Below are 26,696 nucleotides of genomic sequence, written 5' to 3'. Positions count from 1 at the left end.
ATTCCCCTAAATTAACCATCAATCACTGACCAAACTGCAGTCTTTCCCTTCAAATGCATATTTTTAATTATTTTTATTTAACTTTTAACCTGCTTATTTGGCCTTGTAGATGAGCTACTTCCTAACCTACTTGACAAGAAAAGCATTGAAAACAAAAGTCCCCACAGGGGGACTGACACAGCAGCAGTTTGTGAATGTGCCCAAGTGAGAACAGTTTATGTATGGTAACAGGAAAGGTTTACAAGAAAAGTACAAATGAGAGAGTGGAAAACATTGTACTTCATGTACTAGCAAGACGGAGTGAAGAAGCATATGGGCTTATGGTAGACTGCAAGCAATGGGAAAGAAAGTACAAAAATGTTCCAATACAAGGTGACTTGCATAAATCTAGTTATTTAAAGACAGAAAGAAAAAGGATGACCTCTTAAAAGTAATTCTGATAAACAGGTTAGGTTGAAGTTCCATATAGTATTGTTTTGAGCAGCTGTGCGAGCTCTTTGCATGGACCTCTGACCACTCTCGCAGCTTTCAAATTGCAGCAAGCTCCCCCCTCACCTCCACTAACAATAAACTGTAGTTTGCAAAATGAAATAATCCTGTTTGTAACACAGATCCACAGACAGTCATGCCAACACAACTGATGATGCTCCCTGCCAATCCAGCCTGAGCATGACAGGAACTCTTTAAGTTGGTACTACCAAGGAATCATAGAACGGTAGAATAGTTAGGGTTGGAAAGAACCTTAAGATCATCTAGTTCCAATCCCCCGCCATGGGCAGGGACACCTCACACTAGACCACATCACCCAAGGCTCTGTCCAACCTGGCCTTGAACACTGCCAGGGATGGAGCAGTTACCACTTCTTTGGGCAACCTGTTCCACTGCCTCACCACCCTCACAGCAAAGAACTTCTTCCTTACATCTAACCTGATCTTCTTCTGTTGATGTTTGAACCCATTACCCTTGTCCTACCACTACAGTCCTTGATGAAGAGTCCCTCTCTGGCACCCAAAGAAATGCAATGTGAAACTATGATAGTCAACACGATACTCTAACCTGAGCATGAGTGCACAGAAGCAAGCTGATGAAACCTTATCAATTATTCAGAACCCAAAGAAACCAAACACCTTTAGAAAGCATCTTCAACTGCCTTAAAGAAATTCCCAGCTATAGACATAAGCTCTATCATGCTCTTTCTTACTCTAGCAAATGCACTTATCAAGTACTGTAAGTTTTTAACAAATTGTTATACTTAAACCTAAAATTTCCATTTTGCACTACATAGTCTTTGTGTCTTTCTACAGTTAAACGTATAATGTCCTCTCATTCAAATACCTGGATGTAACTAATAAAACAATTATATTCCTCTCCTCTGTTTTAAAGCTACATGAGCAGGATGGAGGCAGCAAGGAAAGGATACTCGCAGCTCTGGGATTACAAGAGGCTAAGGGAGATTTTTGCTAGGTGCTCAAGCATCCTTGGCAATGACAAAATGCAGGAAGCTGGCAGCAAGAATCAAGAAAGGGGGAAAAAGTGAGGCCTAGGCCAGCTTTACAACATCTAACGAATTTAATCTCTTCATGGAAAACACATTACAGTTTCTGACCTTCAGAGGAAACTAAAGGGCCGGAATCTTATGGGACAGAGATTTTGGCTGCTGTTTGGAAAAGCAGGAAGAGGGAAAGATAAAATATACAAGGAGGGGGGACTAATCTAAAGAGTTAGAAAAACATTAACAAGCCTGATCACCTGCTTTTACAGAAGGATGCTTTCAAATGCTTTCACAACTGTTTCACAATGAAATCTAATCCCACAAGATTCACAGGCATGAGTGAAATAATTGTTTTAAATATTTGTGAAAAAAAAAGAAATATAAAAGTGATTGAATGACATGAACAAACTTAAAAGAGCTCTAAAACAAATTAAAAAAAAACCCTAGTGATTGATTACTAGTAATTTGGATAGAAATTGTTTTCTCCTCCTGTTCAGGTAGAACAAGTCTATTATTCTGTGTCCTGAGCATTTAAGAGAATACAAAAGCACCAAGCACATGTCAGAACAGTCTCATAGGACCACTTGCCAGCTGGATTAGAAAAATTCACCAGAACAACAGTTTGGGGAGCCATATACAACCCAGCTAAACCCTGCTTAAAAGCGAAACAACCATCACTACTCAGACAGCAACTGGGACATCCTGCTCCAGAGATTCAAATCCCCAGATAAGCATCTCCCTATACTAGAAGGTCGAAGAAATTAGATTCTTTTAACAAAAACACTGTTTGTGAGTGTCTGTACAAAAAGTGCCAATTTAAGCACCGATTTCTGAATTAATTGCCTGTAAAAGCATGTAACAAAAGGAGGGTGCTTTTATTAACAGATTTTATTGGGGAAAAAAGGAAGAAACAGCACCATTTAAAAGGCCTCAATTTCAGGAGCTCAATTAACACAGAATTTTCTACTTTCTATGTGCCACAGAGCTTAATCATACTAACCATAAAATTATCAAATTGTATTTTTTCCTACTTCTATTTCATCATTAGGGACTGTAGTGATAGGACAAGGTAATGGGTTTAAACTAAGACTGGAGAAGTTCAGATTAGGCTAAGAAGTTCAGATAAGGAAGAAGTTCTTTACTGGGGGGTGGGGTGAGGCACTGGAACAGGTTGCCCAGAGACGTGGTAAATGCTCCATCCCTGGCAGTGCTCAAGGCCAAGTTGGACAGAGCCTTGGGTGACATGATTTAGTGTGAGGCATCCCTGCCCATGGCAGGGGGTTGAAACTGGATGATCTTAAGGTCCTTTCCAACCCTAACTATTCAATGATTCCAGCTACTGAAGCTTTTAAAAACTCTCACTGTTTTTAGGTTTAGACTCTATGACTTTGTATGGTAAAGCACATAACAGTTCAGAACCCAGACACACAGATCACATAATTTGAAACTTCTGCGGCTATTCAAAACATGCCAAATTTACTCTCGGATGATAAACAGCAGAAGGGTCAGTCTGGAGCAGCAGCTCATCTTTAACAAAAAATGCAGGTTTAGGACTTCAGAAAGAAAAGTTCCTAATTTAGACCTTTCTGAAAAGGGATGGGGAACTGGGATGCCACAGTAATGCCAATATAATCAGAGCACAAGATCTAAAAAAATACTGAAAGTCTTGGAACAAAGTAGTTGATACAAACATTATTCTGTCATCAATACTGGTCGCAAATCCTGCTCTGCACCATTTGGCTTAGTCTTCCTCTGCTGTTCACTACCATCCATCAGTGCCCGTTCTTCCAGTTACCAGCCCTGTCAGCTGAGTGACTGCCCCACTATAGCAGTGAGAGCAGGCAAGACTGCAGGCCATGACCTCCCTTTGCCTCTCATCCCATCAGCCAGCACCACATGCTCCTCCACCCAAGAACCAACAGTGCAGACTTGCAGGACTTGTAAAGTGAGGGTCTAAGGGCCTGAGATTGGGATGGATTGAAATGCAGGGTATGCTGGGTTAGGGCCTCTCATACCCTGAAAGTGATCAAAAAATCCATGAGGGAAATAGGAAAAGAGCTTGCTGTGGTCGTCCCCTGGACCACAACAGGAACAGAAGCACTAAGTCCTCGGTACAGGTAGGCATGCTGCTAGACAGAGCTCCATATGCTATGGATCAAATAAAGAATGAAGTAACACCCTCCAGGCTGCCCTGCACTGCTGCCATCACCATGGATCGGCATCGCCTCACAAAACTGGATTGCATGGGTGAGGGTTAATTAAAAAAGCTCTAACATCATGCAAATTTTACTGACAGCTTTTCCACAGGCTTTAATTACACTGCAATTCCTGAAATCAGAGAATGGTTTGGGTTGGAAGGGACCTTAAAGCTCATCCAGTTCCAGCACCCTGCCACAGGCAGGGACACTTTCCACGAGACCAGGCTGCTCAAAGCCCATCCAACCCGGCCTTGAACTCTGACAGGGATGGGGCAGCCACAGCTTCTCTGGGCACCCTGTGCCAGCACCCCAGCATGCTCACAGGGAAGAATTTTTTCCTAAAATCTAATCTAAATCTCCCCTTTTTCAGTTTAAGGCCACTCCCCCTTTTTCCGTGGCTTCATGCCCTTGTAAAAGTCCCTGTCCAGATTTCTTGTAGGCCCCTTTAGGTACTGGGAGGCTGCTCTAATGTCTCCATGGAGCCTTCTCTTCTCCAGGTTGAACAACTTAATGATTGTTTGATCATTATATATATTTATAATGGTTTTGGTTGGGTTGAATTTTTGGGGCACCATTATGACAAGGGATTCAAATAGTATTCACTATTACTGGTCAATAGATTTGATCACTTTTAAGAAAACCTCTTTATTAATCAAACGATAATGACAGATTTCACCATTTCACTGTGTTATAACAATTACAAAGGGATTTTGGCCCATAATATCATCAAGAATGACGTACAATGTAAGATCTTTATGTACTCTGGGAAGACATAGAAAAGAGGCTGTCCTGCCACATTGGACATCCAAGTAAATTAAATTAGAATCATAGAATCATAGAACAGAGTTGGAAAGGACCTTAAAATTTATTGCTTTTCTCCTGTAGTAAGGATACCAGGCACAAAACACTGACCACCTACATTTCAGTACTATCCTAATCCCTTTTCAAACAAGAAAACACATGTTAATGGTATTAATGCAGATGGAATAGTAAGATCATTTTCTCCGTATAACTAGATAACGGTATCTTTTATAAGCTGGAAGCCTATTAGCTGGAAATTGCAGAGGAACAGAAAGACCTGAGTACACTAGGGAAAAACGTGAAGAAAATAACAAGTACAAGCATTACAATTGGTTCCAAATCATCCTGAACATTAGACTGGCATTAGCTGGGAACATTAAGTCGGTATGGGCTAGTAATCAGTAACAAACAAAAAGGCAAATGAATAATCATCATAAAAGCAAAAGTAATCAAGAAACAAGCTTTATGAATACACTGCCTGCTTACACATTTTAAAAACTGCTTATAGCTCTGGTCAAACCTCCTCAAAAGTAATATAGTACAATTGAGGAATATTACAGTCATGAAAAAGCTTTTGTATGGGGGGAGACCAAGTTGACTTCTGCTTGGAAAGTAAGCGATTGGTGGTTCAGATTTAAAACAAAACAAAATGACTAAGAAAATAAAGTGAGTTAGATTGTTTGATATTTCTCATAACAAACATTAGCAAGTATGAAATGAAACTACATAAAAATTACAATTATGTACCATTTTCTTTCCATACTATTAAACTGCAAAATATATAATTCAAGTGATACAAAGAATGCCAAAAGTACAACTGAGTTTAAGAAAAAACAAATTCAAGAACAAAGGCTCACAAAGGTTATTATGCACAATGATGTGGATGGTGTCTTTACCAGAGGAAAGTCTCTAAATCACATGCTGCTGAAAATTAGAATATATTTTTCACTCTTTTTCTGTGATTTTTCTAATCAGCTGCTCCTGGCCAATGTCTAAAATAGGATATTGACCTCAATATTGGATATCTCATCTGATATATGTGGATGTTTTCACTGATTGATTACAAAATAAGTATTAACCATTAAGTATGTGCTATGAAAAAAATGTAATGGGAGGCAGGCTGCAAACACACTGGTTTTTCGAAGGTACAGCTGCTAGGAGTGTGGAAAGTATAACACTATAAGACTGCCAAAAAGAGCTGAAATTTGCTTTGCTGATGCAGAATATCCTTCTCTGGTACCATCTTTGCATACTTATTGATGTCTTAATGGCCATTTTTTAATGGGAATAATTTTCAAGTCTTTGTCTCAAGGCTTCATTTTTTCATGTTTCTGTTTGGACACTTCAGATAAGTTTTAGCAATTCCATATTTATTTTTGTTAATTAAAGACCATTATTCCATATTGATCTATTTCTTCTCCAGTGAAGAGCTGGTATTTCACAGCTCCTTTTCTTTCCTAAATCTTCTCAACTGCAAGGAACTGAGGTCTATCTACGTACAACTGAACACTCAAGAAAATAGTTTTATAATCTCTTATCTCAAAGCTTCTACATTCAAAACTTAAAGCCACTTTTCATTATTTCAACTCATTCTGTGCTAATTATGTTTCTCCACACTATTTTCTTCATTGACTCTCTTTGTTTTTCAAGATGCTACCTTCTCCTGTGACTCTGCAACTCAAAACTAGCTCAGAAATACTTAAGATGCCTTCATCTCCCCTTAATTGTCATGATGTTAATTGGAGCCCAAGCCTATGCTTGATTTAGAAAACATTTAAAGTCAGGTGTAATGAAAAACTTTAGCTCTCTAGGACATAAATTTGAATTGAGAAAGTTCCACAAAGTCAGTATTGCTCTACAGACATTTACTGTCCAGATGTTACCCAATTTCTTTTTCAGAGAAAAGTACCCAGCATTATTTTGTTTTTTTACAGATATAATTAAAAATCCTAGAACTGAGGATTTTTTTAAATCATTATTTTAGAAGATTACAATACATATGAAAAGGCTGTATGAAATTACTAAACATTTAACTGCTTTTCATTTTCTTCCAGCAAAATCTATGAGAAGCACTTATTTCATATAAATGCCTCTTTGCATATTAATTCACATTAGCACATTCTCAGATCTAGCTTGGTGTTTGGGATTTCACTTGAGTTCTCTTTAAGGTATATACATACATCTCAAATCAGATCAAAGCCTATAATTCCAAAGGTTAACATTAAATTGTATTGTGTAAGAATAGCAATCCAGCTGCCATTAATTCTGCTTTATAAACAGCTGGGGTGGAACAATTTAAGCTAGTGAGCAAACAGAATTGTAGAGGAAAGGGAAAAAAACATGTAATTATACAACAAAAACCAAATATGGGAATGACACAGCTTTGCCAACATTGTCTTTGCATCTAAAATATCTGCCTTCAGTTGGTTCACCATCCAGTTACCAACATTAAAAACTGCAACTCTTGGATTTGAAGCAAATCACAAATTTTCACAAAAAAATCTATTCCATTTTTAACCTGAACAGTGTATCTTTTTCAGTAATACTTGCTTTGGAAACAAAGACAACTCTGAAGTAGTTACAGTTAAACTAATCAAAACAGAGTAATAATCATAGTAACCCAGAAAATATATTAGCAATGAAAGACGCAATAGTGAACCCCACAGTATTACTTACCTGGCTCCTCTCTTTTACCATTTTTACAATACTTTCTGTAGCTTAAGCCATGAAGATTACAAAGAATAAGCTTTTGGTTTCAAAAAACAACAAATACACTAAAAAGTATTTGTAATACCATTCCCCAGTGAGTCTCAGACAGTAAGATTATCTAGCTTTTTAATTCCTCTAACATCTGCAAATAGATCTACAAATTCATAGTCTTCAAGACCACAAACAACAAAGTCATCAAGATAAAAGTCCTACAACAAATATGAAGCAGAAAAGAGTTTCTAAAAATCAATACCCAAAACTTTAAACAGCTTTTTAATTACTTTCTAATGGATTTATTATTTTGGAATAAACCTAGTACCCAAATACTGTTTATTAAGATCAGGTTGTAAAACCTCCTGTGATCTTAAATGTTACACTTACCTCCACAATATTAAAACAGACTTTCTTTGAAAAAGAAAAAAAGAATGGTCAGAGGTCAATGCCTACAATTCTGCCCTCATGAAGAGAAAACTCAAAGACTAAACTGCCTGTTACAAAGCTTTTTAGTGGAAAAAGGAGTATTTTCACAGTAAAACTTAATTTAAAACAGTAATGGGTAGACACATTTTTGGCCAGGCACTAGCCCAAAAACAGAGAGCGAGGTCTGAACAAAATCAAATGTATTATATTAATTTAGTCTAGGGGGAAAGGAATGCTTCCCTGTTCAGCAATTTCTCAAGTCCCTTGCCAATCCTAACATCCCCTGATGTTTTCGTATTGCTTATGGTGCTTTCCTTTTGCATAACCCAAAATCATGCAAAAGGGTGAGTAGGTAAGTGTCTGAAACTTAGTGAAATGCTGAAGAGGTGGAAGTAACAGTGCAACAGCAAAGTTAATATGGTACAAAAGGAACAACAAATAAAAAAGCAGGAATTATTCCATTCCCACTGAAATCATAACCAGTCTCTTCATCTGCTAGTCTCCTAGACCTTATGAGACCACACACCCCTCTCTATCCAGTAACAGTCTTACAGCAATTCACTTTCCTGAGTCATTCTGAGACTGGAAACCACCTTACTTCCCACTACTTGTTTTAGTCTAAGGACTATAGAAGTCAAGAAGATCCCCCAGACAGTCTCGTAAGGTGCTTCAGTGGAAAATTGTTCACATGAAGCTTTTAAGAAATACGGGAATTGTGAAGTTCAGCACGGCAAATCATTTTAGAGGGGCATAGGGCCAGAGATACCTCCCAGTGAATCTCAGTCAGAAGAGAGGTAATAGAACAAAGATTTCCCTGATGTAGTTCTCCTCTTCCCACATACATCAACAATGTTAAAAGCAAAGATTAACTAAATAAATAAATAAATAAAACACAGCAATTATGAAAGAATGAGCTCGGTAATTTAGGGATAAATTTCTTACATTTTAAAGTAAAACAAAAATCCTCATGCTATCCAGTAACATTTAATCAAATTAAGTGGTTTTAATTTTTTTCAGCTACTCACACTTACACTGAAGTTTAAAAATGCAGCAGTGTCAAGAATATTAATATTTTTAAAATGTTTTTGCTAATCATTACAAAATTAACCACAATTCTAATTTCTGAGATGAACAAATCATCATTAAAGGAATTACAACACTAAAGGGGAAACAAAGCTCAGAAAACATGTTTAGGTCCTTGTAACCCAAAGTCTGGAACACCGTATCTATTCCTACCCACTATTCCAAAGTCCAATTCTGAAAGTGCCATTTAAAATAGCTATATCCACTCATGCTTTCTCACATCTGCTCTTGTGCTGTGTACAATTCACAAATGTTTTATCAGTGCAGCCATAAAATCAGGAGTTTATGTCCCTCTTACTCCCCACTAGCACTGTACAGTACAGCGTATTTTCCTGAATTACATGCTGTGATCATCACTGTTTAGCTGCACAGCAGTTCTGCTACATCAGAGCTGCATCCAGGAACTCATGCTCTTCCCCCAGGGTGTAATGAAAGCTCCAAGGAAGACAGTATGCAATATGGACGTGCAGAGTCCATCACAAAAAAACTGTAGCTTTGGTAACCTTTCCTCCCTCTAGTGGCTTCTCCACATTCCCACTTGTAGGATATATTACCCTTCAGTATTAATGTAAAAGACAAAAAAACACCACCTTAATTAAAAAGCAATTTGAGGACTGCTCTGCCAAATGAAGTATTAGACTCAGCCACTACGTTGTAAAAATAAGAATGTAATCCCATGTGACCACTTTATATACTTTATTCCATAACTGGAATGTGAGCGCACTGTGTAAAATCAGTCCTTACCACTTAAAAAGGTCACAGGATGCTGAGGTTGTATAGTTTTAGAGAACGCAGCATCTAATCGATCTGAATAATGTTTTGCAATAGACAACCTTACCTCTTCATGCAAAGCAAAAAGAGAGTCTGAATTTCTGAATATCATTCTCTAACAGAAGCAAATTAGAGCTGTAATATGGGAAAGCATAGATTTTCCCTATTTCTGCAGTACCTAAAGGAGCACAGAGGTACGATCATCAATAATGACATCCCCTGACTATTTTCATTAAAGATTTAAGATGAGAACATAGCACTGCTTCATCTGTGTGAATTACTCTGAATAATGCTAAGTGCTTGCAACTCATGCTTGCAAATTATTTTAAGACTTTCATGAGCTTTTCTTATCAGTTTCAACAGCCTTCAATAATACTGAAAAACAAAATTAAAATGCAAAAGAGGTTCTGTAGCCTTAATGAGGAGACAAAAAGCTAAAGCCATGCAGGAAAGTTTTAAATGTGCCTCATAAACAAATCTGTTATTAATCAAAGAACATAATGCCTATTTTATTAGTAAATAGACTTAAAAGGGAAGATTAACTGAGACATTTAGTGTTGGAACATATATTCTGGCATAGACTGATCTGACTGATACAGTAGGTAAAATATTCTTACTGTTTACCGAGATATACGACATCTGTAAGTGTAAAATTTTCAATGAGATTTTCATTAGTATATTCTTGACTTCTACAAAATAAACGTCTCAAACATTTCAGAAACTATTTTTGTAATTTTAAATCTCAGGGGGAAAAAGAAAACAATCCATATTACTATCATGGACAACACTGCAGACACAAACTTGTTGCAGACCCTGAAGGAATTTCAACAGCACCCCATGCAGCTGGTCCAGTTCCCAAAGAGCACCTGGGACCAACATCCATTTGCACCAGGTGGCCTTTTCCTTGGTCCATAAGCAAAGAGATCACAAAGCATGTAGTCGCCAGGGTAGCAGACAGAATTGTCAGGTGTTCTGCATGGGCAGTACTCACAAATTCAGAGTTTCTGCTTGGGTAACTTCTATTTGTTTTTTGAAAAGTGTTATTCAACTTGTATTTAAGATCACTTGAAATACAATACATTATTGTGGGTCTGAAAAGCATTGCTGCCTGTAGCATTCACTTCATCTTAAAATACACCAGTGTATTTCAGCACAAAAAGCATACAAAAGAACACATGTGAGAACTGTTGGCTTCACAGTGCAAGAAAAGCAATAAAAAATAATTTCTCCTTCCACACCAAAACCAAAATGTTCTAAAGTTCTGCATTCTAATACCCAAAAAGTCAATGCCTGAGTGTTACATCAATGCAAAGATTTTATTACAGTATGAAACAACTAAATAATCTCTACTGTCATCCACCTGAGCAGTAGTTGGATATTTTTAACCAGGTGAAAAAAACAACATTTCAAAGCCAGATTTGGATAGCATGATGGACACTTAAATCAATCATATAAGCAATACTCCTGCATGGAAGGACAACACTTTTTGAAGGCTAATGTGGAGTATAAGGTTCTGTCTCTCCCTGGAGTCAGCAAGTTTCAGATACAACACTGTTACTACCTCTTTTAGGATAGGACCAACGGCTTCCACTTCACTACAATCCCAGTTATCAACAACACACTCCCATGCGATTAGTTCCCTCAGCAGCAAAACATGTATGTGACAAAGGGAACAGTATGTCATTATCTCAGATATTCCTCCCATACTTTATTTTTCATATATCTTCTCTATTTGGTTTATAGAAGCCTAATAGTAGACAAAACAAGTAGATGAAACAGTAATTTGGAATAAAATTTTAATTATATCTTACTGGCAAAGTGTTAGATTTGCAACCTTACACTGGACATTATAATCACCACTAACAACTATCCTTTTAAATAGATAGTAGTGTTAAATAGAGGTTTAACACTACTTGTATTGAGAAATTTGCTGGAGTGAATTTTTATTATAAAATTGTTTATTTGGTTAAAGTTAAAAGTGTATAACACAGGGTTTTGACTAGTAATTAGAGTACATTGCTATAAAAATAGGTATCACTAAAATAATAACATTCACAAGCCAGCCTTCAATAAAAAAGGAACCAGGCTGAAGATCCAGACTGTTCCCATTCTTTTGCTGCTGGAGGTCAGAAGGAACTGAAGTTACTAGAATGTCATGTCTCCTTTTATTGCAATGCCACTGCAACATTTGGAAACAATGAAGAGACAAGAAGAAATGTGAGAAAGCTCTAACAGACAACACTTCCAGCAGAAGTACAATTCCAGGGCTGCACTCAATTAAACAGGAATATACAAAGCCTCTGCAAAGGAGGGAGAACCATATTACTTTCTTAATCTGAAACTTGGTAAATGACATAAGACATGTTTTAATTTTAGTATGCAAATATCATGGTGTAAAAATATCATAGGCTGATGGGTTTGGGGTTTGTTTGGTTTTCAGAACCAGTATTAACATATTCTTCTTACCTTTTTATCTTCTTTGGACTTCCGAATGCTGTGTGGAGGGCCAAATTTGTTCTGTATGCAAAACATCTTCTTAGACCATTCATTTTTATGTGATTTTAACTGCGGCTGACCAAAGCTGCCATCAACTCTGTACCTGTCAGCTGGAATCTTGCTCATTGGTGGGGGAAGAGTTCCACAGTTAACACTCGACCAGCCATCCGTAGAATCAGTGTATGACTCCTGGTCACTCGCATTCCCATGCTGCCATTCCTGTAAGACATGCACAGGCAACCACCTTTGATTGCCCATGCCAGCACTATTTTTCTTTGAGGGGGGTACTGAATTCCGTGAGGAAACCAGTGGAACTTCAATACGAGCAGAAGGACTTAAGTGTTTGCTTACATTTTGGGACTTATCATTCTGAATTACTTCTAAAGGAATGTTTCCTTCTTGTTCATGACAGAAGCCATTCCAATGGGAAGCAGGCTGATTTGGTCCCCTTCCTACTGGATTTTCCCATATGCTGTTAGGAATGTGCTTACTCGGATTGCTTCCCAAATCAACCACCAGAACTCTGTTATTCTTCTCTTCTTGGTTAAAATTTCCAATTCCACTATCACTGTTGCTGCTTGTGCTATTATTCTGGTGAGCATCTTGATCACCATCAAGAAAAGCCCTTGCACGCATTCCCTCAATCAGTTCTCCCATATCCCTGTACAGGACAGAAATAAACTGAAGAACAGGTAGAGATGATGTTGGAAACTCCAGACACCCATTTGTGTCTGGATCTGCTGTACATTCCAGTCCAAAGCGTCTTGCTATGCCCTGGTGAATTTTATGATGAAATAATTCGGGATCCACCATAAAAACATGACAAGATGTCCTCAGAACCCCTTCATCCTCCTGAGCCAAACTTGCGTCATCATTTGTCTGCATCGTAACTAGTCCAAAGAACCTTCTATCATCTGGGCAAACAGCACTGAATGCCAGTTTCTCTGCAGGGTATTCTGCCAGTATACCTGATTTGTCACTGCAGAGCTGAATACAGTCATGCATTATCTTCATCATCACCAGTGAATGGATTTTTTGTTCTGCCCGCAGACGTCTCATGCATCCACGAATAGCCTGCAAACTCTCATTTTCCAAATTCAACGTTGTTGAAGGAAGCTCAATTGAGCCCAGGTAACCTACAATCATGGCAACATTTAAAATGCTTGCATCTAATCCAAATTCATCTGCGCTCTCCAGTCCAATTCTAAAAACTGAATCATCATGCAGGGGTTTGGATATTTCTTCCTTTGACAGTAGGTTTGGATTGCTTACACTTTCATTGCCAATATCAAATTTGATAGCAGCAGAAGCCGAAAACGATCTTTGTTTTGGTCCAGAATTATCTGAGTTACCAGCACAAAGAGTAGGATTCTCAAAGATCATGTTGAAAATGCCACCAGACTGCATTTCTTCAACAACTTTCTCTGCTCTGTTTATACCCAGAGCTTTAGAGTCAGGTTTGGGTTTCAGCCACCCCTTCCCATCATAAAAACCAACTTCTTCATCACTTGAACATGAATCTATGTGACTAATCCCTTCAGCAATAACCATGTGCAGGACTCCAGAACATTTTCCTATAAGTTTCACTACATCTTCATGAGAGGCTTTTTTCACATTGATTTCATTAACTGCAAATATCTGATCTCCTGCTTTAAGTCCAACATAATCTGCAGGGCTTCCTTTCATAACACAACTAAGAACACAAGGAGCTTGTCCAGAAAGGGTAAATCCATAACCTGCTCTTCCTCTAGCAACTTCCACACTTCTTATCCGAGGAGGAGCATGCATGTTGAGTCGACGTTTGACTGTTTCCCCTGGTCTAAACATTTTGGTTGGTTTTCCAAACAAACAAAAACTTTTAATTAGTCCATTTTTTGGTCATGTTGCAAGAGTATCGCTCCTTCATCTGATGAAGCTCTAGAGAAGGAAAGAAAACAAGAAAAAGAAAAAAAAGACATTTTAATTCTCAGTTGTATTTCAGGGGTTTTAGTACCCAGTTTCCCTTTACTGTTCAGAAATAATGCTAGTCAACTATACCAAAAACTATTGCTAGAAAATTAACACAATACTGAAAGCAATTTGAAAAGAACAAGTACCGCAGTCTTAAATTTATTGATGAGAAAGCAATAGCAAATGCAAATAAAGTGTCTGTCCAAAATGACAAAGTAACTGAATGGAAAAGCATCAAAAACAGAACCTAAGTCTTCTGATGGACAGCCAGTGTTTTTATACTACAGCATGTTTCACCTTACCCAACTCCACCACGTTACCTTCTATTCATTTCCAGCTTACAGCACCACTGAAATACCACCACATTTTACAGCACAGCTCATCTATCCTTTCCCACCAACATACAAATTAGAGCTCAAGTGTATCTACTCAGCTGCAGCCCACCCCCCTTTATACTCAATATACAGAAACAGGTACCAAATGTAAACATTTAAAACAGGTCAGAGAAATTATCCCTAGTTGCCTGCATTTCTCCACTGACCAACTATAAAGGCAGCTTAAAACAAGTATCTCAAACTTCAGCTTTGGCATATATGTTTCAGTTACATATGCAACAACAAACGGCCATTCCGTCATGTATTTGACCAAAGGGATCCAAAACGATATTTACTCTTAAACCAAGCAATTAACCTATTCAAAAACAATTTGTCAGAAGGCAGACACTGTAGAAAATACATTTCAGTCATTCCAACATCCATGTTTTTTAGTTTAGCTTAAAATTTAAAAAAGAGGAAAAAAGGGGGAACTCCACATGCTGCAACTATTAATCTAGTAATGAATTTACAATTAAGATGAAGCAGCTTTATACGAACAAATATATGAAGAAATAGTAGATTTCATTACATTTTGGTGTTGATTCTGAATCTGGATGTCTTGTTCCAATTATACTCAGGTAAATTCCACTGTTTTAGAGAGGTTTCCTCCACTAAGCAAGTTAAAATGCATAAAAAGTTTCAACACAAAGAGACATGATAACTTATTCAACTTTTGAAACTATTCCCTTGTGGCATGATATGAACTCTTACTTCCACAGGTCTAGAGGAAGACTAACTAAACAACCGGAGGACTACATACACATAAAACCGCAATAAACTCAGTCTGAGCAAGTGAGAACTAATCTGACAGTAATTACTGTTCTGAGCTGGTCTCCTAGCTTACTTGTAACTCTGCCACATTGTAACATATTTAAAGTGTACAAGGTACTTGAAAGCAAGTATCTGGTGTATATGGGCAAAGAACACGCAACATTTTAGATAGATACACATCCAATATACACACGCACAGAGACACACACTGTTTATCACATCTAAAGTGTTAAATTAGTAGCGTCCAATCCAGTACTTGCATGAAAGAAAAATGACCAAGAAATCTTTCTGACATTGATCTCAGCTACAGAAATAACAAAATACCCCACACTCACAATGTGCTGCAATTCACAGCACTCTACCGTCACAGTATTTCTGCCTGGAACAGAACGAATTGAAGTTCCACACTACAGAAAATACCTAAAATACAATTTAAGATTGCCTTGACTATTTTACTACATATGAGCTGTTTGATTACCAAATATCTTAAATACTCTAATATCTCGAATATTCTGCTAAATACTCAACTACAGGATGTGATTCCCTTAGGATCCTTACAAATCCTAAGCAGGACAGTCTTCAACATACTGGAAGACATTCACTTGGCTTTACTTTTGAGTTTTAATTTGTATTTTTTATGAACAAAGAGACATAAGGTTTTTATATCTCCATGATGCAGCTGTGACTGTTCAATGTAGTATGGTTTTTGCAAATTGTTTTAATATAGCAATTATCTAGCTTCAATAACAACAGTTCCCCTGTAATTTGAGGAAAGAAACTCTTAGTTTTCAGAAGTAATGAAACTTCACACTTAACCTTTGAATGGAAATCATAACATGAGAAATGCTTTGCAAACATTTAACCAAACTCACATGTTGCCGTATAAGACCCCTGCAAACTCGCATCCAGTCTCATGCCTTAAATATAGATTGACCTTTTCCTGATGAGGCTAAACTTGTGAACCAAGAGATCCCTGTGCATTCAGCTACCTCAAATTAGGTCTGGTACTTTCTGAGAGCAATTATTTCAAACAGTTCAAGATACAGTTCTCCAGCCCAAAAAAAAAAGACACAACAAATGCCCAACAATAAATAAATGTCTATGTGCATTAATATATACATGGTTGAGCTTGCCTCATAGTGAATATTTCTATTCTTGGTTGTCTGGAGAATAGCCCAATGTGTCCCATGGGTATCCTCCAAAACTGTGCTGCTAACCTGGTCAACATAAAACACGGCAGTATGTGGCACCTGAAAGTGTGGTCCTAGCTTGCAAGAGGAAAGGAAACAATTAGGAATATTAAATTATAAATAATCTGATTTAAAAAATATAATAAAAAGCAGTCATTAAAAAAATAACATTATATATTCTAATTTTGAAGTGGTTCATAAGAAGAACAGATTTTTCCAGCTAAATTTCTAATCTATAACAAAAATATCCTAAATGTGGCTATAAAAAACACAATGAAAATGTAGTTACACTGCTCTAGGGAAGAAGCAAACCCCAGAGCTGTCTTAACTCATGATTCCACATTTGCTACTTCAACTCTATTCATAAATCAATTTATCTATTTGCCTTCCTAACCTACACCCCTTACACATCAAGCATTATTCCACGTGATAACCACTGATAAAGGAATTTCATATCAAAACCTGACCATTATGAAACCAAACCAGCAGCTATTACTTTTCTCAAATGTGAGTTCCAGAGACGTGAAGACTTCCAGATATATTAATGTATTTGTGTGATTTTGTGAGTGCTAAGTTAGGAAGTAATTCAACATTAAAAGTTCTTTTGCTATAAAGTGTATTTACACTAAAAATAAAAGAAGAAAAAAATTGTGGTTTATCACTGGAAAAGTTATTTCCTCCCTCCCTCACTGAATATTCCTGTGCAATTTTTGTGCCAACTACATCCATGACAAATAACAGCTCACTGAAATTATCTAGGAAACTTTAAAACACAGGACAAATGCAGCTCTTCTGCAAGAACCCTCAGCATTCAAATACACTTTACTCAACAGCAGCATGCCAGGCAAATGGAAAAATCATGAAAATAACATTTCTCATAATCAAAGAGGTTCCAACAGAGATTAGTTGAATGACAAACTGTTAAAAAAAAAAAATCACATTGTCTAATTGCCTAAGTTTTCTTTTCATTGCTTTGCAGATTTGAAACCTGGAGCTGAAGAGATATGGCACAAAAATGGCACAAACCTCCAGTTTCAAAGTAACACACAACTCAATACCCTTTTCCTGCAACAAATTACAAAACGCGTAGTGCATCCAGTGAAACAAAGGCATCATTTAGTTGCACTGTTGTAGGTGTCTGCATGTTTACTAATCCATGGAATTGTTAGTGAACTATATAACCTGCACTAATTGTCACAAGTAACCAAAACCAAAATTGAGCTGTTTTCAGTTCAAAATACTGACTCTTACTGAGCCTACCAATAATACACTATTGTAATTACTCCTAATAATTGTAGCACTGAATTTTATTAATTTGATAGCATAACTACATTCAGTCACATACAGTAGGTCAGAGAAAAGGTTACACCACAATACTACACATGGCCAAGGTTACTTTGACCTTCTGCTATCGCCAAGTATGATAAATAAGTCCTAAGGAAAAAAGCCTGCACAATACCAGAACACGATAGTGAATATAAGTCAGGAGGATATGTGCATTTAATAGGAGAAAACAGGCCTATAAAGGCAGAATAATTTGTAACATAATAACTAAATCTTAAACAAATAACAGTTTTGTGACATTTCAATATATTTATTACAAACACTAAAAACATGGAAATCCTACTACCATTTGAAGCACACTGCAGATATAAAATACTATGATTTCAGAAAGTTCATCAAAATTTTAATCAACACAGCTTAGTAACATGACACAGAACAAACACAGTTTAATACCTCAAAATATTTCACAAGGTATTTCAGACAGAAGCACTAACATCTACAAATTAAGAGTCATTCTAGTAATGTGAAATAACATAATTTGCCCCTATACATCAGCTTTGTCACAGAACTGCAAAACAGAAAGAAAGACTTCAGTTTCCTGCCAGCATTCATTCTAGTCTAACATTTCAATCAATTGCTTTGTATAAAACATCAAAAAATACTGGTTACATCTGAACTGCACTTTATCCCACAAACACTGCATTTCTTTATGTAGTGTTTTTAAATATCCATGCTAGCTTTCCATGTCATTTTCAAACCCTATACTCCATAGAAAATAATACTTATTTGCTTACTTTCAAGGGAGAAAGGTGGTTTGTTTCCTGCTTCTGCTCTTACTAACTCATAGCAACAAAACTAACAGACACAGGAGGAGGCATACTCCTGTGTTAGACTCTAACCTTAACAGTTACAGAGGGCAGCGAGGGAGCATGCAAAGTTAAAGAGCACGCTAGTGACCACCAGTTCATTTTGTGGCAACGAGCTGATATTTAGCACTGCAGGATCCATGTTAACGTGCTTCACTTTGGTTTTCAATAGTGAGACTGTAAGAGGATAAAGCATGCAAAGAGGAAGAACACAGAGGAGAGAGACTGTTCCCTCACCCCTCACATCTTAAAGTATTGCAGAAGACTCTTCAGCATGGGTGCCACTCATTAAGGCCTGACTTTTGCAAATGATGCCACTACAAAGCTCAAATGAAGCTATAAAATTTGAATTCCACTCACTATTCAAATCTGGTACACGTTTGTAGACAAGTTACACGAGAAATATAACAGCACAACCCATAGAAGACAGCTACCAGTTGTTTGAGAACTTGGGCGGGAATGTATTTTACTAAAAAACCTTATCAGCATTTCCCAATTGGCAAAACATACCACTATACTTCCTGTATAAGCAGCAACTGCTCTGCCAGAAAACAATTAGGTATACCTACTGCAATCATTCAAAAGCTACTGACTTTAATTAGTAACAGCAGGCTAAAACGACTCTTCTCACACCGAAGCACTTATACAAAGTGTAAAGAACACAAACAGTACATTCTCTGTTCTGTCTGACTAGACTAAGCATCTGAAGACAAAATTTTCTGAAGCTATCGTATAAAGTCGTGTGTTTACAATTCAGATTAAACTTTTTGGGTGTAAAGTGGTGAAAAGGTTTTTGGGTAATCTGGCGTGGTTTTCCCCTTCTTCTCTTGCAAACACGTTCCAAAACGGCGAGAAGGGGCAGCGTTTCAGGCTGAAGCAGCGACACGCGAGGTCTGCTCGGGGATAAAAGCGCTCGAGAACAGGCTCGGGATGGTCCGCACTCCACGGCGCTCACAGAAGAGCGGGGAGCCAGGAGAGGGGCACCCGGTGCAGCAGCTGAGTTACGCTGCGCGCTCCGGCAACACCGGTGTAGCCGCGTCCAGGGGAGGGTTCGCACCTGGCGGTGGCGGGAGCACCGGGAGTGCTGGACGCGGCAGGCCGCGGAGGGGGACGAGGGGAGCGGGGTCAGTGCCATCCAGAGCAACGGTTCGCGGGGTTACACATTAACAGCCGCTCCCCGGGAGGGTGGAGCTGCGGGGAGGGGACAGGCGGCACCTGAGCCCGCAGGGACGGTTTGAAAACTCAAGCGGTAAAAGGACGGGCGTGAGGAGTGCCCGAGCCCCCCCCCCGCCGCTCCCCGCCCCCCGCCCGGTGGTGCCCGCCGGGGGTCGCGGGCAGCGCCGCAGCCGAGGGGCGCGCAGAGGGGGCGGCGCGGGCGCTCCCTTCCCCCTCGGCTCCCCTCAGGCCGCCCATCGGCTGCCCCCCTCCTCCTTCCACACCCCGAGCGGGGTCCCGGGCCGGGCGCTCGGCGGTGAGGGGCCAGGGAGAGCCGGGCGGGCGCTCCCCGCCCCGGACCCACTCACCTCCGTGTCCCGGGACTCCGGCCACTCCACTGAGGCACCAGCTCCCCTGGTCACCGAGGAGACGGGCGCCGGGCTGCGCCGCAGAGCGCTCCGGCCACTGGCTGCACGGAGCTGTCAGTCACCGCGCTCGCCCGGCAGGGGTGGCGGTCGGGTTCCCGGACAGAGAAAGGGGAGAGACAATACCCAGCGCTAAAGAACTACAACTCCCGGCGTGCTCTGCGAGACTCGCTCTCGCTCCTGCCGTGGGGAGAACGCTCCGCGGGGCATGCCGGGGTTTGTAGTTCCTCTGTCTACCCCAAGCCGCATCGCCAGGGCGCGGTGGGCAGCGGGCGCTCCGCCTCTTCGCTTCGCGCCGAGGGGGGCAGTGCGCAGGCGCATGCTGCCGGCGCCGTTTCGAACGGGGCTGGAGGGGACGTGGGGAGCGGTTGAAACCGGAGTGAAGGGAGGGATTAAATGGTTAATATCACTTATCAGCGACAGCTTGCTTGGTTTTGTTGGAGTCGTGAGAACAAAGTGGAATCAGTACTCACCTGAACAGCACGGTGACGTTAGGTCTTAGGGGAGAGACTGGTTAGAACAACCCGCAGTTGTGTGGCGGCGCTGAGGAGAAGGTGCAGGTTGGTCAGTGAGGACGGGCCGGGAGGCGTTCAGAGGTGCACCAAACAGGTATGCCGTGCCTTTTGAAGGCCGGGAAGAAAGTGAGACAGAGTTTACAAGGTAAAGGTAGAAGTGGGAGGGAGCAGGGTGGCACTAGGTTCAACAATCCCATGAGGGTGACGGGGTAGATGAGGAGTTTCGTAGTAATTGAGTGTCCAAAGGGCAAGAGTATGTGTAAAGGGGAAGTTTTACCACCTATATAGAGCAGGGCACAAGCAACAAGTTCTCCAAATACACTGGGAACAGCTCTATTTCTAAAGGGAAATACTAGAAAAACCTTATTTTAAATAGGAGAAATAGAAAGAAGGGAAAATAGTACACATAAAGTGAACATCAGTTAAGGGATTTCTGAGGAATATAGTGTCCAGAAAAAGGGAACAGTTGCCCAAACCTATTTGGCATTCCTACAGAACCTGAAAAAAAAATTGTTATCTTTGCTGAAAAGTGTAATCTTCAGTTGTTAACAAGGACTTGTAGAAATCCTTTATAATTGGGGGTTTTCTTCATTTAAGTGTCTATCTCTGTGCACTGGAAACCTGAAATAAAACTGAGCCTACCAATCGCTATGTGAAGGAGTATGCACTTCCCTTTTCTGTCTGGTTTGGCTTTCCGTTTGTTTTGGTTTGGGTTTGAGGGTTTTTTTTAGTCTCCAGAGTAAGATATTTATCCTACAACTCACTGTTGCTGTTATACCTGTAAGGTAACTCTTAAACTGCAAAACTGTGGCTTGATGGTTTGAGTTCAGTAAGTTGCCTGATTTTTATCAAGTCAAGGCAATTGTTTCTTAGTATCTCCTCCCCCTTTCTGAAACGCTTACGCTATACTGGAGTCTTCAGACAAAACAAAAACTCAGGCCAAGATAAAAAACTCTTTGGAGAAATAGAGAATCCTGCTCCTTTACTCTAACCTCCGCCTTCTTATTCTGCTGTGTTTTTAATTTGTCAGTCCGTCCCAAGGAGATTTCTACCAACATGAAACATTTCAGATCATTTTAGATCCCAGTTTTGTTATCTCTCTCACCAGGTTTTATATATAGGAAAAGCTTCTGAAGGGGAAAATAACCGAATGAAAAAAAAAAAGCACTATCTCTTTTCCTCATCCTCAGAGAAGACATCTTGGCAGATGAATGTAAAATTGCAAGGTGGTAGACCTCCTAACTTATGCAGCCAGACTGGGCCCTATAAAAGTAATTACTGATCCTTTAGAGAGGCTAAAATTCAAAACGAATACAGAAGAAAATTGACTTTGATTTTAAGCCTCACATGATTGATCCTTCCAGGTGTGGTGCTGTAATTTAAACAAATACTGTAGAGATCTAGATTTGCCCAAAGAAGCAACAGTTCTTTATCCCTTTGACTGGGAGGAAGTTGCAGGGACAAGAATTGCACTCCACAAACAAAAGGTGGTGTTTTGGGTTGTCATCACGTAACAGTCTAATCATTTCTACATGAGGCTGCTAAGGCTGTATGTCTTTTGCCACTGTTTCTGTTACCTGTGCTATCCCACCAGATCTAGTATTGGCTTGCACTACCTCCTTGCCTACAAGGAGATAAGATTGGTCAGTCAGGTATTTCTAACATCCTTACCTTGTGTACAACTGTAACAGAAAAAAAATCTCTTTCAAAGTGACAAGTAGTTAAGTGAGATTATAACTATTCCACAGAGGTATCTGCAGATCTCCCCTTGAGTCTTTATGGAGTTAACAGAAAGAAATTATGCCTTATTTTGTTTTCATGTTAAGAAGTGGCATCAGCATCTCCTGACTATAAAATAATTACTCCATGGCAGTGTCAGATTACCTCTTTCCCAGATACTGAAGTTATTCTATTTGTGATAGCCAACAGAGTTGATTGGACTTTTGTAATAGCACAGAAGTATGTAATTTGTCTTTGCAGGCAGCTTTCTGTAGTAGAGCAGAATTTCCTACATGAGTATTGCTCAGCAAGGACGAAGTGAGCACCAAAGGCTGACGTGGAAAGAGGTGTGCTCACACAGCCCACTTGCAGTCAGAAATATCCATCTCATCACTAATTAATTTAGTCCTTAAGTGTTTTTGGAAATGGTGATTAAGACTTTATGTTACACTCTTGAGCAAGGTGATTAATGGTCCCTCAAAAATCTGAAAAAGGTCTCAGCTGTAACTTTTCTTACTGTTTTCATCTCTGTTGGAGACAAAGGAAGAAAGAGTGTGAAACAAAGTGATAAGGATTTATGGCTTTTAGACTGTGACAGCTTTGGCTTATAAGCCTAAGGAGCTTAACGTTGAGAGTACAGACATCTAAATCACACCAAGGGTGGCTGTCACAAAACAGCTTGTCAGATTTGATCTGGAGGGGTTTACAATGCATCCTGTAATGAACTGTGATTATTGCAGTCACAAACACTAGATGAGAAGTCAGAAAATAAACTTGGTCCAAGTATTTGTTATATACAAAAATTGGAAATATTTGTATACAGTGGAGCCCCTTGAGCTCCATTTTTCTTCCCTTACCTGTGATTACGTATGGTTAAAGTTGCTGTCATGTTAAACCTTCAATGCTGATGAGCAACCCTAATGTATGTAACCAAAACATGTACTCCATGATGCAAAGTCCGTGATTTTAATCACCATTGTTTAATTACCTTGGTTAAAAGAATGGAAGTGTTGGTTGCTCCTAAAAGGTTTTATTTTAGACAAACAAAATATCCTCATGTAAATGATAATTTTCTTATTTAATGTTATCAACATGTTCAAAATAATAAAATTGTATAGAATTGTCAGCATTAAATGCTTCTTCAATATGCAAGCTTTATTTCAGCCTCTTCCTAGCTTAATTTTTTTCTGAACATCAGGGAAGATGGTATGTCATATATATTATCATTAGCTTGTGTTGCTCAGCTAAAACATGACTGGGAGCAGAATCCTTATTAGAGAAGTTACTTCTTAAATTCCAAAACCTTATCCTCCTTCAGTTAACTGTCAAAATCCAATCCAAGGGATCAGTGAGGATCATGTTTTCCACACTGAGGACTGCATACAAGCAGCTAGCCATCAATATCTACCTTGGGTTACTAGTTAATCTGATCTTTAGAAATATCTTTTCCTTTATTTTAACCATAGTCTTCTCCCTAGTGGGAGACACTTGTGGCAGTGGGAAAAGGAAGAAGAAATGCATTTTGGTTTGGAGGATGGTGTCTCCTACCCTAGCATACGGTTGTAAAGAAAACTACAAAGAATTGTGAAGTAGTAGAACAAGGGTACTGATCTTGTTAAACCTGGGCTGGCCAATGGAGAACATATCCTCTTAAATCCTGCTTAGACTTAGAAGGATCTATCTATATACCTTGTGCATCTACTTGGCTTTGTAATTGTGTCCTTACTCTACTATGTTATTTAATTAAAATATTATTAAATGGGGGTGGTTGTGTTGACAGATTCTTATATGTGCTTACTCTTAAATATACTCTTTTGTGAATAGTACCATTCACGAAAGTGAATGTTTACAAGGTAAACAGCCTGGAACGTCTTTCTCAGTGTGAAAGCAGGCACAGCTAGGCCATGGTCCTGACTGTGCCTCTGCATAGCACTGCAATACGAATAAATTATTTCATATCTTCAGAAAAGTTAATCTCCCTGCAATACAATATGCTCTATTTATTTTCCCAAATTCACTAACATAAATCAAGTTAAGCATTTTGGTTTATACAAAACCTGGAAATACTATTGCTTTTTTACCTATATTTTAGTTCCCTTACCTATGATTACATATGGTTAAAGGTGGTGTCGTGTTAAACCTCCAATGCTGATGAGCGTTGTATATATGTATATCTACAAAGATATGTATATATACAATGTATATAACCAAAGTTTCTACTCCAAGTGCTCAGGCATACCTAATTACTGCTGCCAGGAACTGGAGACCCAAGAATTAGGTTTGGCCCTAGTGGTGTCAGTGGAAGCACAGAAACCTCTACCCCACCATTTCTTGTGGGCAAATAGCATATGTCCTAAATTCCTCATTTTCTGAAGAATACCTTGCTGAGCCAGAACGATGTTAAACTTTCAATTTCTTATTGTGTCACAGACACCATCTAGTATTGTTAAAACACATACACTAGACTTTTTTATTTCTGGGGTTTTGGGGTTTTTTTTCTCTGAAGGAATATCTGGGACATTACTGAAGCGTTTGTTGGTTTTGTGATTTGGTTTTCTTTTTCTTTAAGCCTTGGAGCTTTAACCTTATAGTTCAACATTGCCAAATTAACCTGCCGTGGCCTTGCTGCTCCATTTAAGCTGTGTCTTCTGTCACATTGGACTCGTTTAAGCAGAGTGTCTTCAGTCCCACTGGGCTTAAACTTGTGTGTTATTTAGCAGCTACATGTACTAAAGAAGCGCTGTGTATTTTTGGTGCTGTAAGGAAAAGGGATATCTCAGGCAGGTGTTCCTTGTGGCCCTAAGGAAACGCCAAAAAAGTCATTATCATCATATTCAGCAATAGCTCCTCACAGGGCAAGCAAGCTCTATCTTTGCATCTAAACAGCAAGCAGAATTAGGATCATGAGTGACATATCCCAGTGCTCTGCTCCTGTTTCCCCTTTTTTCCTCTTTAAAGCCACTTTCAGGATGGCTGTGACTTTCAAACACAATACAAGGGCGACATATCTGGACTCCACTGGCTAAGCTCATTGCTAAGCATATTTCCTAAATGCTGAGGCACAAGTATCAGTACAAAAGTGCCACTCATATCCCTAACCCTTAGGAAAAACAGGCTAAGTAAGAGCTCTCCAAGTTCACACATGATGAGCAACAGAGAAGGTGACTTTGCATATTCTATTCATTTTAACATAACTCCTCTGGTAAAGGACCCTGGCTCCAGGAAAAACTATGAAGCATTAAATGGAGGTGGAGGGATCGATCTTCTACTCCCAGTAAACTCTGGAATCAGAAAATGCATTTTACCTCTCTCCACTTGGGATGTGACAAGTCAAATCCAAGTCCCATTTTCATCCAAGCTTTTTATCTATCTCCAAACCTTGAAGAAAACAGAAGGTCCTTTTGGACCAAGTTCAGACTGTCTTTAGGATCCCTGCTAGAAAGGCACTGCATTGCTTGTGATAACCTCTTCTCCTGAAGTTTAGCTGAAAAGGCACAACAGGTTTGCAACAATGCTTGGTTCCACCTTGGAAGAGGCATTTTTGGTGCTAACAGCTTCCATGCCTAATAAAGCAGAATGATAGGATTCCCCGTGGCTCTCAATTCTGTTTTCTGATTTTCTGAATCTGAGGCTGACTTCATCTTCCTCTACCTCATGACTGGATTCTGAATGGCTTTTAAGATTAGAAGATAACTGTTCAGTCTGGTCAAAAATCATCATGATTATTAGCATAAAAACTCTTCTTGAATACAAACAATATGTAGATTTAAACCCTATGTGGACAGGTTTATTTTTGTGAAAGATTTAACAGTGGTGCATTTCATCTTCATCTAGTGAAGTTCCAAGTTAAGCTAACTGTAAAAGAAGAATATGAGATCTTATTCATATAAGTTCAAAGAAAATACAGTGTTACAGTTAACATCACAAAAGTTCATGTGAGCAAGGTTTTATGCATCCATAAAGAAGACTGCATTTGATCTAATTATATTGAATTAAAGATAAATTATAGTTAAATCTGTAGGGGGAAGGATGAGGATTGTGGAGAGTTTTTAAAGTAGTTTTAATTAATTTTCTAAATATGTTTACTTTGCAGTTCATAGAAAATTGATGGTCCTATCTCTTCCCTCAGCGAAACAAGACTTCCTCAAGCTGTGATAAGTACTTCTCAACATTTAAGTATGTAGCACATTTTATACCTTTAATAATATGCACCAATTCATTTTTTTCTTGTAATGTGTAGCAATCCAGAACTTACTCATAAGATAGCAATTTACAGTCAGGAAGTTAGACTTGCATTGAGAATGTTACCAACACATTTACAAATCCAAATTCAGATATGTACGGTTTAACATCTTAAACATTTTAGGAGTTATTTGCCAAATTCTTAGAACGATGGAGGAAACACAGTTTAAGAAAGCAGAATTATAAAAGGATTCATTTTCAGATGACTGAAGGCAGCTACTTTGAAAGACACTTT

At 38.9% G+C, this 26,696-nt stretch overlaps 1 protein-coding gene across 3 annotated transcripts in view; it reads right to left on the bottom strand.

Annotated features, from left to right (window-relative positions):
* The window catches only part of RGS12 (regulator of G protein signaling 12), a gene marked incomplete at its 3' end in the record, with an annotated part of 87,891 nt that extends 67,823 nt beyond the window's left edge, over positions 1-20,068 (bottom strand). For 2 of the 3 annotated variants that reach the window (XM_080623942.1, XM_080623944.1), the window contains exon 1: positions 11,941-14,015. In XM_080623942.1, the coding sequence (XP_080480068.1) occupies positions 11,941-13,797 (1,857 nt within the window). In that variant the 5' untranslated portion in view covers positions 13,798-14,015. Of the gene's footprint in view, positions 1-11,940; positions 14,016-19,928 lie in introns of those variants that run through there. The other variant, XM_080623943.1, reaches the window with a different exon arrangement.
* Between the last annotated feature and the right edge of the window lie 6,628 nt (positions 20,069-26,696).

This window comes from Psittacula echo (assembly GCF_963264785.1).
Source record: "Psittacula echo genome assembly, chromosome: 1".
In the NCBI taxonomy this organism is placed as follows: Eukaryota; Metazoa; Chordata; class Aves; order Psittaciformes; family Psittacidae; genus Psittacula; species Psittacula echo.
Note: the sequence above shows the minus strand (reverse complement) of the source record. Positions and strands in the feature narration are given on the sequence as shown.